We start from the raw sequence: 19,655 nt of genomic DNA on the forward strand, positions 1-19,655 counted from the left end.
CATACATTGCAGGTAGGTTGTTAAAAAAAGAAAAAGTGCATAAAGAATTCTTCTGCCTATCCAGTACTGTGGATGGAGACTATCAAACCCTGCTTGGGAACTGCTCTGGGATATCCAGATGGCCATGGTCAGTAGCCAAAAACTGAGTTAAATGGGCCCTAACATGGCAGTTACTGAATTCATAAAGATGCGTATACAGTGCTGTCCATGTACTTGGGACCAGGGCATTTCAAGGTCTGCTTCAAGCAACTTACCTTGCTTGAAGGTAAGTTGTATTAAGTGCATTTCTGCGCAGAAAGATGGGGTTTAAATTAATTAAATTTCCAAAAATAGGCATGTTCTTAACCCCAAGGAGCTTGCAACCTAAAACAGATAGGAGAAAGCAAGGAAGGGAAGAGAGAGGAGGATGGAGGGAAGAATTTGTTCAAATGTAGTTTCACATATTTAATTTTTGGTTGCAGTTGGAGTGAAGCTAAAGGCCATATGAAAAGGTGGATGTTGTGGGGGGGATTTAATAGGAGGGGGAGAAATGGCAATAGATACATATTCAGGGATGGAGTCGCATGGATAGGTGAAGAGTTTAGGAAAGCAGGAGAGGAGTGTCATATAAAATGTCTGCAGGCAAGTGATAGTGACACCTGCACTTTCAATTTATCTGTTTGTATAATTAAAACAGTATTTCTGCAGAAACAAGCATGGCACAACATACATTCATGCTCTAAGAACAGTGAATTATGATGTAGGATGAAAAAGACTGTGGGAAAAGATGAGGCAAGAAATAATTGGAGTGAAAGTCATGGAAACTAGCTTAATCTGAAAGAAAAGGCTTAAGAACATAAAAATGGAGAATCCTTGAAGAATACATCAGAAATCAAAGCAGAATAACTAAAATGAATTGAGACAATTTAAGACTACAGACTATTTGGGGACAAATCCATAATCCTAACACTGGTAGAGATTTTGCAATCTTCCCATCAACATGTGTGGAAAGTGCTGAAGAACACAGATTTGTACCTTGGAAATGTACCCTGGCTCTGCGGGCTGAGGATGATGTGGAGGTTAAATATGCATCCTTGTGCTTGACTGGAGAAGTTAAATCTATATCCTTGTGCTTGATCCGCAGCAGCAAGATGGAACTTGTAGATGATAACACCATAATCAGAGCAAGAGGTTTACCATGGCAGTCATCAGACCAGGACATTGCTAGGTTCTTCAAAGGCCTCAACATTGCCAAGTTAGTTCTCTCTAAATGACATGTTTGTTACCTTCTGGAAATTTCCATTTGATAAACCCTTCATGGGCTTTAACTTTCTGTTCACACTGAAAGTGCTGTTAGGAGGGCTGAGACTCGGTATGATACAAAGAAATGCATGTCTCTACGAGTCGACCATAAATTTCAAAGTATATATAAGAAACACAGAATGGCTAAAATGCTCCCAGACAATATAAAGAGTACACATGGTTGGAGGATAACTCCATATCTTTCTAGGAAGTAACTTTGTAGCAGTTGCTTCCAACATAGTGATATCAATATTTTAATTTTGGTCTTTGACCAGCATAAGGTAAAAAGAGACACACAAGCTGTAAAACTAACAATTATTAAAAGCTGTAGGGTGTAAGCTGTAAAACTAGAATCTATAATCTAAAAGAGACAATCTATTAAAATAGATATATAAAAGCTATAAGATTAACCCAGGCTATATATAAAACATCAGTAAATCGAAGAAGGCTGTAAAATTAAACAAAGGCGATATATATATATACACACACATATACATATACACACACACAACTTATAAACTCTATACAAATCTAGGGAATCAGTAAATCTAAAAGGGTTGCAAGATTAAATAAAAGCTACTTAAGCTATAAGGTTAAAACTGAACTGAAAGCTGAGACAGTAAAAGCAGTAGGACTGAGTAGCTGTACAACGGGTCAGGTATGAGCTGTGTTGGGCCTGGTTAATTCTTGCTGCATAATGATATCATGGGCTGATGAAGAGAACAATTAATAATTCCATTGGGAGTTTGCTGTTTTGTCGGAGTGGAAGGGACATAGAATTGGGTGTATACAGACCTTTTTGCGAAGGAAAGCTATAGTATATTGCCTTATTTGCAAAAACTTGTGTGAACAGTATAGCAGTAAGGTAGGCATATACTCCTGAACAATCAGTGTATGTTTGTGTGCGTGCGCACATGTGCACTGCGCTGTTCATCACTTACTTACCCTAGTGGCTAAATGGAAATACAGCTGTATCTGTTAGAATGCTTGAAAGGAATTGTAAGCGTGGTTCAGGCATAGAAGGTAACTACTCAACATAGCCCTGTTAAAAACCATTGAAGTTAGAGGGCCCCTCTTGAGAGTGCCTCCATACTTAATATAAGAGAGAGAGAATTACTGATATCCTTCCTGACCCAAGTGTACTTTACTTTAAAAAAAAAAAAAAAGTCAAAAGGTGCTATGTTAGGCCTGCAGTAACTAAAAACAAAACAAAAAGTATATATCTTCTAAAATAGAGTATGCTTTTTGCTACAAAGCTGTTGTGTTAATTCAGATGCAAACTTTGCATTTTAAAATTGTTTTAGTTTTTACAATATCTTAACAATCCAATTACATTTAATTAAATAAATATTGACTTCCCGCTTACCAGTCTGCACAGTTCATGTTAGCTATATATATAAACCATTGCTATAGTAATTAAAAACATATATACTCCACATTGCAAACTTGATTTTACCCTAACCCAACCTGCTGTTATTACTAAATTTCAAACCCTGCTGAAAGGTCCATGTTAGAAAAATAGTTCTTTAAGTAAGAATGGTTCCCAATCTTCTTTGAAAGATTCCAAGTTTTCATCCCTTATAAGTGCTGTAAGTTTTGCCATCTCAGCGTATTCCAAAAAATTTATCAACCAGTCTTCTTTTGAGGGCATTTTAGTGTCTTTCCATTTCTGCGCATATACTATTCTAGCCTCCGTGGTTGCATACATTAAAAATGTTAAGTTTCTTCTGGAGAACTCTCCTTGCGTTATTCCCAGCAGGAAGGATTCTGGCCTCTTAGGAAATGTCATTTTAAAAATTTTCTTCAGCTCATTATATATCATCTCCCAAAAGGCCTTTGCCTTCCCACACGATTACCACATATGGAAAAAAGTTCCTTCACATTGTCCACATTTCCAACATTTGTTTGAAATATTTTTATACATTAATGCTACTTTTTTTGGTGTCAAATACCACCTGTACATCATCTTATAATAATTTTCTTTTAAAGTATAACATGCAGTGAACTTTAAATCAGTTTTGCATAATTTTTCCCAAGCTGCCATATCTATATTATGACCCACATCTTGAGCCCATTTTATCATAGTCGTTTTAACGACTTCATCTCTTGTCTCCTCCAAAAGCAACAACTTGTACATCTTAGAGACTAATTTTTCATCATTTTCACACAACTCCTTCTCGAATCTCGATATTTGATCCTCAAATCCAACTTTAAGATTCTTCTTGTAAATTTCGTTTAGCTGATGATACTGAAACCAGTTACTAACCAAATTTTATACTTTGATTAATTTTTTTAAATTTAATTTAATTTTTAATTTAATTTAATTCAGATGCAAACTTAATCAATTAATAGGCTTAAACTCATACAATTAATGGACTAGGTTGATTCTAATTGGATAATGGCCCTACTAATTTTGTATCTAATTCTCCTTCTGGTAGTTTATTTTCTCTCCCCAAGACAATGTAGAGCATTGAACATATGAAACTGATCTCCACTGAGATAACGATTGGTCCATCTAGCCTATGCCGAGTGGCAGCAGATCTCCAAGGTTTCATCAGAGTGGGCTGGGAAAGACGTATCTAGAATTGCTTGGGGTTGAATCTAGGATTGGCCTGCTCAACTTTAGCCTCCCAGCTGTTTTTTAGACTACAGTTTGCATAATCCCCAGACACAGTGGCCAATAGCCAGGGATTATGGGAGTTGTAGGCCAACATCTTCAGGAGGGCTGAAGGTGAGCAGGTCTGAACTCGAACCTTTTGCATGTAAAACATGTACTTTTCCATTGAGCTTGCAATGAAACTCAAGCCACTGGAAATCCTGCCATGTCCTCTTCTGGCTTCAGGGACTTCACAGGCATTGGTTTCATGTTTTCTAGCCTGACTTGCTTTGGAAAAGCAATGGAAACTGAGGTTCTTGGCAGGGACTGGAGTGGGCCCTGGGACAAAAAGTGAAGATGGGCCTCTGCCACCTTCAACTTGACCCGCCCCCCCCCCGCCCTGCATGTCTTTGCTGTAGAAGTAGAATTGCAAGAACACTGTGAAAAACAAAACATTTTTGACATGCCCTTTCTCTCAATCTGATAAAAATAGCACACACTTTCACATACATGTGTGCACCCCACATTTTAAAAACATATATACCTACTGTCACTCATATTCATACAACATCAACAATGCTTCTGTGTTTCATATTTGCCTGTTCACACTGTGAGGAGGTGGGAGGGATGCTGCCTGACACTCTTCCCCCTTCTCCTGGAGATATCTCCTCTCAGTTGAAGCAGAGTTGTCCAATCAGGAGTCAGCCATAGGGCCACTGCACCCTCAGGGACATTTGTCACCCCTGTTCAATTGCAGTCACAACCCTGGTTCTTGGGATGCTAGATGCTGGGCCCAGTACCAAACTCTGTGCTCGCATGGTATTTCAAAATCCACAAGCAACCCTGGGAACTACCAGCAAGTGTCTGGGTGTCTTTTCCCCTGAGCATGGAAAGAAAGCAAGAACAAAAAGCAATAGCTTATTTCTAACTGAAATGGCTATGTGAATATTTCAGAATTAAAATACTTTACTGCCAAATTACACATTGGAGTAAAAGGTGTGTGTGTGTGTGGTTTTTTTTACAAAAGGGTGTGTGGATGTAGGTAAAAGGACCTAATGATGTTTGCTTTTCTTCCTGTAATTGCTGGTTTTGTGCAGGGGGTAAGGTACGCTTTTATGACTTAATGCTGCCTCTGTGTTGTCTGTCTTCCCAGAGGAGGGGCTGCACTTTGTCTCAATGCCCAAGGCAGAAGGAATGGGGAAGCTCTAGTCAGGTTTGTAAGTGAAGAGCACAGAGATCTAGCACTGCAGAGACACAAGCATCACATGGGAAACCGGTACATTGAGGTATGTTTGTATGCTTGCTTGTTTCTGGGATGTATACCCCATTTTTCATTACGTTACAAAGCAGCAAACTTGCTCAAGCTTTAAAATATTTATTTGGAAGACATGGTGGAAAGCATGTTCAAGTGTTAAGAAGTCCCCCCCCCCCTTTGTCTTTCCTAGGTGTACAAAGCAACTGGGGAAGACTTCCTAAAAATTGCAGGAGGTAATCTTTTTCTTAGTGTAACTTGGGTTAAAACCAATAAAAACGACAGGTGGCCCTCATTATTCCATTCTCACCTACAACCACGAGTATAGAAACCGCAAATAAAGAAACAATAGCCCTATGGGAATTTAGGACTTAGGTTCCTAAGCGCGAAAAGAAAAGATAAAGAAAAGCCAGGAAGGGGAGAGATAAGAGTAGAATATTGGCTCCCTCAAGAGTGGTTTTTAAAACAGAAAGAGCTTCAAAATGGCTCAGTGTTGCAAGATGGTGGCCGGAAGTGATACAGAAGACATTTCAGGCCACTCAACTATGAATAGGCAAGTTTTAGCCTATTTTTGTACCACAGATAATAAACCGGGTTTCTAAGATCCATCCATGGATACATGAAATCTCAAGTGTTGGGACCACAGGTAATGAGGGCCACCTGTACTACTAAATAGCTATTATATAGCTATTAATTTAATAGCAGAATTGTGTGTGTGTGTGTGTAAGTTGACGCTCGTGATCTTATGAAAATACCTTACCTCATTTGTCCTTCTGGTCCATTTAGCCCAGGGCTGCACAATTTCAGACTACAACTCCCATCATCCCCGACTATTGGCCAGTGTGGCTGGGGATGATCCCAGTTGCAGTCATCCCATGAAACTGCCAAGAAATTTAGGACCGACAAAGTGAAGTACTTTTTCACACAACACATAATTAACCTATGGAATTCACTGCCACAAGATGTAGTGACAGACAACAGCCTGGATGGTTTAAGAGGGGTTTATATAAATTCACAGAAGACAGGTCTATCAATGGCTACTAGTCTGAGAGCTATAAACCACCTTCATCCTCCAAGGGAAGATGCCTCTAAGCAATAGCAGGAGAGATGGCACTCCCCCAGCTCTTGCCTGTGGGCTTCCCAGTGGCATCTGGTGGGCCACTGTGTGAAACAGGATGGTGGACTAGGTGGGCCTTTGACCTGATCCAGCAAGACTGTTATGTTCTAGTCCAACAGCTGGAGGGCTGAAGTTGTGAAGCCCTGATCTAGTCAATGAATGCTAGTCTATTGCATCCACTTTCTTTTCGTGTTGGACAGACTGGGTGGGTGGGGCATAGACACATACTTATGCACATGCATAAGCGCCTATCTTGCAGCACCTCAGCATTCTGGTCATGAGGAGGATTTCTCCATGAGTTTGCTGGTCTTGAACACAAACTGCAAACAAAATGGGGGAGTGGGTGTTTGTGTTCATCACTGTGGGGGTGGGGCTTTCAGCCATATTATTGGGTTTGCTATGCAGGAGTAGTCTGCATAACTTCGGAAGAGGGCTAAGGAGCTGAGCTTTGTACTGGTCCATTGTCTTCAATAGCTTCAAGACGTGGGAGTTGGCCATGGCTTCAGTGGACAAGAAGCAGCTTATAGTCAGGAGTGGAGTCAAGCAATGATAGTGACAACTGTCTGCAGAATTACTGATGCATGCAGTGTTGGATAGAACCATGCAGAACGGGCTTCCCAGCCATGACATTGATACATGATTGGGGCTTTACAGGATGGTAGCTACAAGTCTATGGTGAGGTGGCTGTGGACATTTCCACAGTTTTCCCCAGCTATAGTTGCTTGGCTACCTGGGGAAGTGAGGGTTGGCACAAGGCTAATTATGTGATCTGAAGCTACAAATGACACTTGGTTATTACTGCATGGCTCCCTCTTGTTTATATATACAGGACTTACTGCTGCTGAAACCCTGACTAAATGGTTCTGTAACAATATGGTTCAGAATAAAATGCTGCTTCCTGTTGCCAACAGGGAGTTCTAGTATGTGTCCAATGCTGCAATACTTGATCAATGAATGATCATTGATTTAAGCCCTATTCAGATGTTAGGTTCAATTCCCATACAATCTGTGTGCCATGTGTGCACATACAGTTCCACATGCACAGTAATGCATTTCCTATCTGTAACCTGTATTTGAGGAGGCTGTATCACATAAATCTTTAAAATAAACAAATTACAGTGTGCAGGGGTGTATCTAGGGTGAGGCAGGCAGGGCACATGCCCCGGGCACCACTTGAAGGGGGGTGCCATTTTTTAAATTAAATTTTTTTTAAAAGGACTCCAAAAACAAAATGGCCACCATGCATGCTCAAATGGCCCCTGTGAGGTCCTAGGCCAGGCCAGGCCTCAGAGGCCATTTGAGCATGTATGGTGGCCATTTTGTTTTCAGCAGCTATTTATATATATATATATATATATATATATATATATATATATATATATATATATAAAAATGGCCACTGCACATGCTCAAATGGTCCCTGTGAGGCCCTAGAGGCCAGCGGGGGGAGGGGGAACCTTTGCAGACCCCCCACACATGGCCTTTAGGAAGCCCCCCGAAGGGGCTATAGGGGTGTGTGTGTGTGTGTGTGTGTGTGTGTGTGTGTATGTATGTGTATGTATGTATGTATATATATATATATATATATATATATATATATATATATATATATATATATATATATATATATATATTAACTTTACACGTATTTAGTTTGGCACTATGTACAGAGAATCAGGGCTTGTGAATACTGAGCTGAAGCTTATGAGCTAGGATTGTATTCATTTGCTCTTACTTTGCTTCTTGTGATAAGTGAGTTAAATGTGATGATAATATGGCTATTAATTGTGAGTTTGTCTTTGAATCAGTATGAAATCCTTAGTATTAAGGCCCACTGGGAGTTTCTTGCTCTCCTTCTCTCATTTTAACTGTCTTTCTGAAATACTAGAATATATTCCAAGTAGTGACACAGTTTACTCTGCATATCCTTTAATAATTTTCAGAGTATCTGGGAAAAGTCAAATTCTCCATTTATTTTTAAAACTTATGTAAGAGTGATGCTACAATGCATAGTAGAGAATTAGACAGGCACTTCTGTTTAGTTTTCCAAGTACACCTCCACATAGTATTTGGGTATTTCATGAGCCCCAGCATACTGAAATTTGTAGTTTTCCAGCATTTTTTGGTCTGGCTATGTCTACTGCTAAATAGTTTTTGAAATATTAAAAGATTAACAAGCTTGACTTGTATTTTTGAGTTGATATTATGGTAAAGTTATCTGAAAGATGGATGACAGATGTCTGGACAGGGGGCGCAATTTCAGTGCTTGCCCTAGGCGCTATTTTCCCTAGATATGCCTCTGACAGTGTGTGCAGACACTTGGACGCACAAACATATCTGATTAGGGCTATTGAACTGCTTTATTCTGATTTGGGACAGTATGTTTCCCAGCAGCAATTTAGGAAGATCTGAAAGGCATCCTCTCAAACTGTGCGGGAGGAGGCAATGGTAAACCCCTCCTGTATTCTATCCAATAAAAACACATGGCTCTGTGGTCGCCAGGAGTCGACACCAGCTCGACGGCACAACTATACTTCACTTACAGATACAATAGGGGCTGACTCCATGGCCCTGTGCAAACAAAGAATATGCTCTACTACTGACCTGTGACCCCTTCTCAAAGCCCCTCACCTTCAGAATTAGATGTCAGGTTTTTCAACACAAAAAAAGGGTCTTCCTGAGTGGTTTTTTTTTTTTTTTTTTTTTGAGGGGGGCAGTCTGGGTGGCTCTTCCAATGATCAAATCAAAATATTGAAGGAAATCTAGGACCAACAAATGGAAGTACTTTTTCACACAACACATAATCAACTTGTGGAATTCTCTGCCACAAGATGTAGTGACAGCCAACAACCTGGATGGCTTTAAGAGGGGTTTAGATAATTTCATGGAGAAGAGGTCTATCGGCTACTAGTCGGAGTCGGAAGGCTACAGGCCACCTCCAGCCTCAAAGGCAGGATGCCTCTGATTACCAGTTGCGGGGGAGTAACAGCAGGAGAGAGGGCACGCCCTCAACTCCTGCCTGTGTTTTCCAGTGGCATCTGGTGGGCCACTGTGTGAAACAGGATGCTGGACTGGATGGGCCTTGGGCCTGATCCAGCAGGGTGTTCTTATGTTCTGATGTTCTTATTGATTAATGGTATAAAGGTGTGTGGCTGGGATGATCCTTGGTATGGGTCCCACCTCTTTGTTGCTAGAAGATTAGATTTTGATTCAAGAGCTTGGTCTCAGTGCGCTAGCTGAGTGTCTGCTCTGAAAACTAAATAAAGCCTACGCATTGCCTGAGGTGAGGGTGAACCTATCAAAACAACTAAAGGAATTGTATTGCCAGACTTCCAAGGGTGTGTTCCATGCAGTGGTATTTCTGGCTCAGCACAGGTTTTCTTTCTCTGTGGGTTTCCTAAAATGAATAAAGAGCACATAGTGGAAGGGTTGCTGTTGCATTCATTAACAATGGGACACAAATCGCTTTCTCGACTTTTTTCCTTCTTCAAGGCACTTCCAATGAAGTCGCTCAATTTCTGTCCAAAGAGAACCAAGTGATTGTCCGTATGCGGGGTCTCCCATTCAATGTAACGACGGAAGAAGTACTAGCATTTTTTGGCCAGCACTGTCCTGTGACAGGTGGAAAAGAAGGAATCCTGTTTGTTACCTATCCTGACAATAGGCCCACGGGAGATGCCTTTGTGTTGTTTGCCTGTGAGGAATATGCACAGAATGCATTAAAAAAACACAAGGACTTGTTGGGCAAAAGGTACATAGAACTCTTCAGGAGCACAGCAGCTGAGGTTCAGCAGGTGAGTGCTGGTGCTTGCTAATGTCCTTTGTGTGAGATGTTAAGGCTCAAAGGAGTTGATACAAAGATGAAAGCACTGTGGGAAGGGGGAAAGAAATTGGATGAGAATCATTGTAGTTGGTGTTTAATCCAGCATGTGTCTAAGCTTGGATCATGAACACTGTAAGGTAGGGGTTCTCAAACCTGGGCACCCAGATGTTATTGAACTAGAGAGGAGAGCTGGTCTTGTAACAAGCATGACTTATCCCCTTTGCTAAGCAAAGTCTGTCCTGGTTTGCATTTGGCTGAGAGACTACATGTGAGCACTGTAAGATATTCCCCTCGAGATGGGGCCACTCTGGGAAGAGCATCTGTATACTTTCATGCAGAAGGTTCCAGGTTCCCTCCATGGCAACTCCAGATAGGGCTCAGAAAGACACCTGCCTGTAATCCTGGAGAATCTGCTGCCAGTCTGTGCAGACAATACTGAGCTAGATGAACCAATGGTCTGATTCAGTATATGGCAGCTTCCTATGTTCCTAACTTGCATCATTCCAAAGGCCACTGGGGATGATGGGAGTTGTAGTCTAACATTTGGGGGCCCACATTTATGAACCCCTGGCAAATGGGTTGAACAACATTTGTGTGCTGTTCAGTGGTTTGGAAGCTAAAATGTGGACTAAGCTTTAAGCTTTGGGTATGCCCTACTCAATTTCTCATCCTTTCCTAAGATGTGCTGTTTTGATTTTTGACTAGTGCATAGGCTGGGATATCTGCAAACACCTCAATGGTCTCGTTTCCAGGGAGTTTCTGTCATCTTGTAAATTCCCTGGTAAATCACTAGGTGCATTTTATCTTCTGAGAATGTAAATGTGCATGCTCAGGTTTCCCCTGCGCCCCTAGATCCAGATAATTTAAATGTAGGAGTTGAGGGTGGAAGCATCTTAATTCTAGCATGCATATGAATGTGTGGATATTAATGCTGCAATCGTATACATGCTTACCTAGGAATAAGTCCAATAAGACTTAGTTCTGAGTAGACATGCTGTAAAGCACGCTACAGTACACAGCCTTCTGCTTCATAGCCTCTCCCTAGTGAAGTTCCTTTTGAACTCTTGCGCATGATGATGCCTTCTACAACTGTGTTTAGGACAGCTTTGTTCATTTGGTTAAATACCCTCTTTGCTTTTTAAAATGGCATTTTGTGACTGCCAGTCTTGATGGACTTTACAGACAATGCCAGTTTACTGCCCCTTTGTCTTGTTCATACAGCAAGTAAGAACAGTCAACGTTGGGTGGACTAGGGGGTGTACTCTTTGGCAGGGGGGCATACTGGGCAGTGACCCTTGGTGTGAGAAGGTAATCAAGGTGTTCCTAGTTTTTTGGGGGGCGGGGAGTGCGCACATACACCCTTCAAGAACTTCACACCTCATGGATTGAATTTGGAACATTCGTCTGTAACATGTCACTCATTCTCTTGTCTCTTGCCATAGACTCTGTTAACACAGTATTCTTAGCTCCCACAACTTTTTAAATAAAATCCACCAGCTGCTGCTGCTGATGATGATGATGATTGCTTGCACCCCAGCTGCAAGGCTATTGTGACAGTGGATGAGGGAAGTTGTAGTCCAGCAACATCTGATGACCCAAGTCTGAGAACCTCTGTCTTAGTCCAAGGGGAGGAATCTAGAGGACAGCTGTACTCAAGGGTGTAGCTGTAATTGAGCAGATGGGTTCAAAGAGCCCAGGCACCCAACTCCTGAGGGCACCCCAGCTCCAGACATCTGTATTTTCTTCATTATCTCCCTTACTCTGAGGGGCTGCTGGGGAGAGGGGCCGAACATGGGCTCCCTCTCCCCTAGCTACGGCCCTGGCTATGCTTAAGGGAACAGTCCTCTCCAGTTAACTTGCTCTGCCCAAATAGAACACAAGCAAGCTGGCCAGAGACCTGAGCTTCATAACTCTATGTAACAACTGTTTCTTCTCTGAGAAGCAGGAGTGGGATAAAAAAATGCAAAATAAGCATTTGCTTACTTAGAATCAGGCAAGGGTTGCAGGATGCACCTTGTAATAGATACAATCCCTGTTGTTTAGACTAGTCCTACAGGTGTGGCCATGTCCTATGCACTTACTTACTTATTTAGTTACTACATTTTTATACCACCTTTCTGGCTTGACAAAGGCACCCAAAGCGGTTTGCAATATTAAAAGAAGCAAATTACAGAAGATTAATAAAATGTCTCGGGCCGTTGGTCTTTTCAGGAGCTGAGGACAAGAGCTCCCTGGCCTGGGTGCATCCTTCCTTGCCTTCCTCTCTAGGTACACTGGTCTTTCCATACTCTTGGGGAAGGTGGCGGAGTGCTACCTACCTACCCCACAATCAGTGCTGCCTACTTTGTGTTTGGTCTTCCTCCAGTGCGGCAGACAAGTGGCTGGTGCTCCCAAAGTTGACAGAAGCTCTGTCGGTTGCATCGGAACCCTGCATGTTTATTCTGAATCCAGCAACAGGGAATATATACACACAGCTCTTGGAATTGCACGTGACCCAAAACTCAGTGGCAGGAACTTCACTGGATCAGGGTGTATGTCTGCTGCTATGGCATTCACATACTATTGTAGCTATCCTGCCCACACTGCCTGTAAGGAGCCTGTTGCACCTCTGGATGTTCTTGCCTGAGCATTCCTCTGCATCTGAAGTGTGATGGTAATCCACAAGGAGTGGGGCCTTCTTGGCTGCCGCCCTGATATGTGAAATACCTTCCTTAGAGAAATCATCCACCTGGTCCCCACACTAGATGCTGAGACAGCAAGAGGCATATCTTCAAATGGTTTTAGGTGTGGAGTGGTTGGTTGTTTTACTGCTGCAGTGCAGCATATTTTGATCTGCACTCTCTGTTTAGCATCTGTCTTCTAATATCACGATTGTGGATTGTCTTATTGAAGCTTATTGTCGATTGGGTTGTGTTAAAGTTTATTGGAATTTTTTTAAAATTTCTAAGCTACCCTGATTGCCTTGTTGCAGAAGAACAAGGTATCAAGTCTTTTTTTTATATTGCAATGAATGCAAACACAATGAGGCTCTACACATGATCAAGGTGTAGAGCCTCAAGGGGTCTAGCAGGGAGAGCAGGCGCTTGTTGCTGGGCAGCCAGATCAACCACCCAAACAAGTGGCGACTTCAGTTGGGTGCTCCTATGCCCAGCTGCAGCTTGCTGGGGAGCGACGGGGAAGGGGAGCACTGCTGCACGGCGCCCCGGCCCCCGGAAGGTACCACGCGAGTGCATGGTGCCTTCCTGGGGTCCCCTCTCCCCCCCACCCTGAGTGTATCAGCTGCAGCTGACACATGATCAAAGAAATAAGGTTAACGGAGTGCTTGCTCGGTTAACCTCGTTTAGTGGGAGGAGTTTTGGGGTGGACTCGCCACCATGGAACCACCGGGCGTGCCTGTAGGGGTGTGCACGGACTGGTCCGGGGCCATGCAAGAGGCTTCCGGACCGGTATGGAATTCAGCCGGTCCGGTGGGGGGTGGGGAGAGTGTGGCTTTAAGGGCGGGGGGTAGTACTCCCACCCCGCTGCTCTTCCTCCTCTGGCGCTGGACTTTGCTAAAATGTTTTTGAGGTGGCAGAGTTCCTCCCTGCCGCCCCTGCCCCCATCATTGTCTCCTGAGAATACAAGCAGTAGAAACTGGTGCCACGCATGTGCCCGTTGCGCGCACCCGTTGCCGCCGCCGCCAGCGCGTGCACGCCACATACGTCATTGTGACGTATAGAGTATGGAGTATAGTATGTATGGAGGAATATACTTACATATATTGCAGAACGTGTAGAGCTCGAAATGTTCTGACTCAAAACAGACCGTTTCGTGTGTTCCAAGTTGAAATACAACGCCCTTCAAATGGCAGGTTGTTTTGATGGAACATTCCACGCATCTGTGTTCTTTTCCGAGCTCAGAACATAACACAAATTCTGCTGTGTGCGCATCCCTAGTCATAGGATTCATCTATTGTAATGCAACTGAACTGACATGCATGAGGTTTCTGAACTTCAGCTGCCATTTTGCAAAAATCTGTCAGCTGTTAAATCTCCTTTTTTGAAATGACCATGTGAATCCTGTGTCATCTTTTTCATTCTTTCTTGAAATTATGCATGCAAATCAAGCTACAGCAGCTTGATGCAATACAGCTCAAGGGATATGCTACAAGGGAATATGGTTAAATCTTTTAATGAGGTTGACCTGATTGGGATGTTCCAAGGTTTGGGTTTTATGGTTGGGTTTTTGTGTGCTTTGCTTAAATGGGAACCTGCATGACATATGGAATTATGGTGCAAGAAGTACTCCAGTATAAATGAAAACCACTAGGCTATCACTCTTCCCTTGCAGGTGCTGAACAGGTACTCCTCTGCTCCCCTCATTCCTCTCCCGACTCCCTCTATCCTTCCTGTATTATCTCAGCAATATGTACCTCCTACCAATGTCCGGGATTGCATACGATTGCGTGGTCTTCCTTATGCTGCCACTATAGAGGACATTTTGGGATTCCTGGGAGAGTTCTCGGCAGACATCAGAACTCATGGTGTTCACATGGTATTGAATCACCAGGTAAGTCAAGGAGAGCATAATCAGTCTTGCCTATAAGAGTTCAAGATTCCTTCCCTGTATGTTCTGTGGATTAAATCAAAATACTTGGCCTTTATGCAGGGCATTAGTTTTTCAAGAGCTTCACCTCTGTGAACAGTAAGCCTTGCACTGATGCTTTGTAGTTCAGTATTTATCCCTGCTTTCCATCTGGGAGGGCTAAAACTGAGAGTTGTTTACTGAAGGCCACCTAGTGAGTTCATGCCCAAGGTGAGCCTCATATGGTACACCAGCTCTTTTTCTTCATCACTTGCTATACAAGACACCACCCAAACTGAGAGGCATGGGCCTCTCTGTAGTATTGCAATCTAATAAAATGTCACCACAAGGAAAGAGGCAAGGAGGATCGCTCATACCTGGATGCTTAAACATAGGTTCAAAGAAGTTTAATTAGGAAAGAGATCATTGTTCCAAGGGGGACTAAAGGCTGTAAAAACAAGGATGCCTTGCATTTTGGGGCAGGTTCATAGTCTCTCTAGATCTGTGCCCCCATCTTGCCATAGGGCATGGGTGGGCAAACTTAGTCTTCTGGGTATTGCTGCCAGCTGATGGGTGGTGTTGCCAGCTGATGGGTGGGCAAACTTAGTCCTCCAGCTCCCATCATCCCCAGCCACAATGTATTGTCACTGGGGATGATGGGAGTTGTAGTTCAACAGCTCGAGAGATCCCATAGGGTCATCAGTTAGGCACAGCTGACTGTATCACAACTGTGCTTGAGCTCTGGTCAGCTGGCATCTTTGCTAGTTGTGGGGTAGGCATATTTTTGGCAGCTGCTGGTTGAGCATCACCTTTCCCAGTTACCTGCAAGGGACACTTTTCAAGTGTTACCTAACAACTTTGAAAATGTTTTGGTGTTGTCTTGACACCAATCATTTGGAAAGGTGCTTGTAATTTATGACATAAAAGTTAATTTGATTCTTGATTATAACTTTCAGGTACATAGGTTCTGAGCATTGTGCAAGACTATTTCCCTGCATGGCTCTTGCTGCAACAGCAGTGAAAATGTTACTCCCTTTTCTGTTGAAATGGTTGGCTGTTCAGTGGAACTTAGGAGCTTAGTGGGAAGATTTTAAATGCCCGGACTTGAATCTCTCCTTGTCCAGAGCAAATAGTTGTGCCTCTCTGCTGTAGTTTCTGCAGAGATAGTTATTTAAGTGCAGTTGCCTTTGGGAAGGGGGAAAAAATCACTTTTTTTCAAAGTAAGACTAAAACATGGCACCAACAAGAGCAGATACCAACCTCTTGAAATAAAGGTCAGTGCTGCTAGTTTGCATGCGTGCCTGCTAGTAATATGGGAATTGTAATAACTGAGAAACTATCTGAAAAACTGTGTGTATATTTCACGTTCTAGTCATTGTTCAAAGACTTTTATGGCCCAATATAAGAGCCATCTTTCCTGTGTTGAACCTGATTTTCCAAATCTAAGGAAGCATAAGATAATGTGGATCCTTAACGGATGTGGAAGCAGTTCAGACGTCCAGTAGAACCCCAGCTAAATAATGGTTTCACATGATGTCTGAGACTGGGGCACATGTGCTTCTCCCCACATCTCGCCTGCACCAGAGCTAGAAGAATTCTACTTTTGATTGTGGTTAAAAACAAACCAAGGATGATCATGACGTCTGAATTTCCTGCTCTTGGGTTAGTCTAACCAAATTATTTGAAATAAACAGAGCTCTGAAACCCACTCAATCTTTGGAGTGCCAAGGAGGGAACTTGGAACCTTCTGCAAGCATGCATATGCTCTTCGCAGTGCAGCTCCATCCCCTAAGGGGATTATCTTACAGTGCTCACACATGTAGTCTCCAATTCAAATGAAAACAAGGCTGGACCCTGCTTAGCAAAGGGGACACATGCTTTCTTACCACAAGAGTAGCTCTCCTCAAAGTGGTGGACAATCGTCCAAATCAGCCCACAAGCAATTTCATTTGAACCATCTGATCTTGGCTTGCTCTGATATCATGGCTGATCTTTGTTCTAACCACAATCTGAAGTAGGATTTTTCAGACTCTTGTACAAGTAAGGGAGTGGGGACCACACACAGCTGAGGTTCAGATGTCACACAGAACCCAAGTTCGAACCATGGTTCCATGTGATGTCTAGTATCTGCCCCCTCCTTTGGCTCTGCTCCAGCTGTCAACTACAGATGGGTTTTTGTGTTGCATATAAAATCATGATTTGTTCTTCAGCTTTACTCTGACTTTGTGAAGGCTTTCTCCAGAAAGGGAAGTAAAATAGAAATAAAAGTTCTTGTCTGCTAAAATCCTTAACTGGAGTTCTTTAAAGAAAAGCTTACCCGAATTTCTGAGCTACTAAAATATAATATTAAAAATGCAGAATTTGTAGCAGAGGGCTGGAGAGATAGAATAGATGGAATACACTTGTGTAGCTCATCCTCTGGTGATGCTTCTGTCCTCAGGGGCGCCCTTCCGGAGATGCTTTTATCCAAATGAAATCTTCAGACCGAGCGTTTATGGCTGCTCAGAAGTGCCATAAGAAAACCATGAAGGACAGATATGTTGAAGTCTTTCAGTGTTCTGCTGAGGAGATGAACTTTGTATTAATGGGGGGCACTTTGAATCGAAATGGCTTATCCCCGCCACCATGTAAGTTACCATGTAAGTTTTGCTTGGGTCTTGGCGCTACTCTACGGTGTGTGCTGGTAGGTGTTGGAGCTTCCTTTCTCAACTCTCAAGTCCCTCTCCTGGGAAAGGCTCAGTGTGTGGGGTCTGGAACTCAAAGCTTTCCCACCTGAAATCGGTAGCCATCTTTTTTGATTTGTGTTTTCTTTTGGTTTGGTTGTGGACTACTGTAATCTGAAGAGGAATTGGCTTCCTTACTCTTGCTTCTCTGCTGACATACACCTTTCCCCTCAACTAAAACTTTATTTCCACTGGGGAAATGTTTAGCTTAAAATAATAATTGCTTCATCTTAAGAGCATTGCCATCAGCTTTTGTTTGCACAGTTAGATTCAGATATGTTACCTGTGTCAAGATATACTGCGAGTGTGTAATATTGACACTAGCTAGCAGAATTTCATGACTACTCATTAGAGAATCACTAAATCTCTTGATCTGAGGTAGGTAGCATCTAGGGAGCCCAAATGCTCACATCGCCTGAGGAAATACTGTAAGCATAATGATCTGCCAAGATTGTGTATGCATAGACACCAAATATCTCTTGTCTAGCTAAAACCTTTAAGCAACAGCTAGTAAGATCCAGATTATACAACAAAAAGTGTGAAATTAAAGCCTGCCCAGTCTATAAAAATGGGGAAGGCAGAAAGGAGTTGTCAATAAAATCACTTGTGGAGAATGTGGTGGAAATTACATAGGGAAAACAAGTATATATCTGATCACCAGATTCAAAGAACACCTAGCAGATTCTAAATATATAAACAAGGAAAAACCATGGTTGATGCATATTAAAAATATGCATAATGGAATAACAATGCCTCTCAAAGTAAGCATTCTAGAACTTGAACATTGTACACTTAAAAGAAAGATAAGGGAAGCATTATATTTGGATAAACTATGGCCTGAGGTCAATGGCAAAGAAGAAATGAAGGAAATCTTAAAGTACATAGGCCATTAAAGGGTGCAAGTAACATTTTTGTTACATACTCTCGCTCTCCCAGGTTTTTTCTCTCTGTGTCAGTGATAAACAGGCATAGCTGTGAGTCATCAGTCTTCCCCTCCTCTCTCCCCCCCTTACATATTAACCAGGTGTTTAATTAGACTGGGGCAAGAGTCTTGTCTATCCTTCCTATTTGGTATGGGAATATGGTTTTGATAGTCACAGTCTGGAGAGAAAGGCTATGCCTTAAATTAACACAGTCCAACATTATTATTATTGTTTATCCCTATAATCATAGTCATTGGGGCATAAGAACAATTGTCATGCAGCAGCAAGTAGGACTGCTGCTGGGCAAACAGTAGTGGCAAAGAAGGTAGGCAGCTTATCTTTAAATCTTGGCCCCAAGAGGGCTGCCTCCAACCCTCCAAGCCTGTGAAAATCACTGTGCGTCTGTATATTGTAGAAGTTGCACCAGAAAATTGAACTAAGCATCTATGTACTCTCCACAATCAAATGCTGTGCCAAAGAACTTCAAATTGGGGGCACTGACCAAATCAGCCGTGGATTTGCATCTTGCATCCAAGTCAATGAACTGTCTTGAGTCTACAGAAATGGGAAAATGTACCAGATTTTGAAAAATCTGATTGGTGGGATCTGATAACAGGAATGGAACATTCAGGTCTGGATAGGCGAACTGGAGGTCAAAGAGCAATAGTTATTGGAGAGGAATGAGGCATTTAAGTTGTCTTGTGCTGCAGGATGTTTCTGTAGCTAAGATTCCACTAGACATCACACACACATAGGTTAACATAGGATTTATACAGAATCAGACCATTGATCCATCTAGCTTAGTACCGTCTACTCTGACTGGCAGTAAGTCTCAAGGATTTCAGCCAGGAACATTTCTCAGCCATGACCAGGATTAAACCTAGGATTTTCTATATGCTAAACAGATGCTCGATCACTGGGCTACAGCTCCATCCCCTATGGAGGGGATGTTGAACAATATATCTGCTGGCCCATCCTAGACATATGGGGGTGAGTGTAGGGTACAAAGCAACCTTGTCTCTCAGCTTCTGAACTATCATATGTAGGCAAAGAGCTCTTGTATCTCTGGTAAATATTGGATTAGTCTTTCAGTGTGATGGGAGCATGAGATCTGATTTTTTAAAAGTCCCAGCTTAACACAGGTTCTCAAATGTGGATTGCCAGATGTTCTGGGCTACAACTCATCATCCTCATGACCCCACCCAAAGGCCATTGTGGCTTGGAATGATAGGAGTTGTAGCCCAGCATCTGGGGACTCACATTTGAGAACCCCTGTCCTAACATATTAAATCCATTTCTTTTAGTTGGCATAAATTGAACTTTGAATAAGAGGAACTTGGGCAGTAAACCAGTATTCAGTGAGTAGGATTTTATCTC

At 42.5% G+C, this 19,655-nt stretch overlaps 1 protein-coding gene across 2 annotated transcripts in view; it reads left to right on the forward strand.

The window, feature by feature from the left end:
- Positions 1 to 19,655, forward strand: part of ESRP1 (epithelial splicing regulatory protein 1) — a 46,258-nt gene that overhangs the window by 15,489 nt on the left and 11,114 nt on the right. Inside the window, exons 7-12 of one of the 2 annotated variants that reach the window (XM_053313429.1) lie at positions 1,124 to 1,234; positions 5,031 to 5,163; positions 5,323 to 5,365; positions 9,739 to 10,040; positions 14,399 to 14,617; positions 17,073 to 17,259. In XM_053313429.1, the coding sequence (XP_053169404.1) occupies positions 1,124 to 1,234; positions 5,031 to 5,163; positions 5,323 to 5,365; positions 9,739 to 10,040; positions 14,399 to 14,617; positions 17,073 to 17,259 (995 nt within the window). Of the gene's footprint in view, positions 1 to 1,123; positions 1,235 to 5,030; positions 5,164 to 5,322; positions 5,366 to 9,738; positions 10,041 to 14,398; positions 14,618 to 17,072; positions 17,272 to 19,655 lie in introns of both variants that reach the window. The other variant, XM_053313427.1, reaches the window with a different exon arrangement.

The sequence above is a fragment of the Hemicordylus capensis genome, chromosome 4 (genome assembly GCF_027244095.1).
Source record: "Hemicordylus capensis ecotype Gifberg chromosome 4, rHemCap1.1.pri, whole genome shotgun sequence".
In the NCBI taxonomy this organism is placed as follows: domain Eukaryota; kingdom Metazoa; phylum Chordata; class Lepidosauria; order Squamata; family Cordylidae; genus Hemicordylus; species Hemicordylus capensis.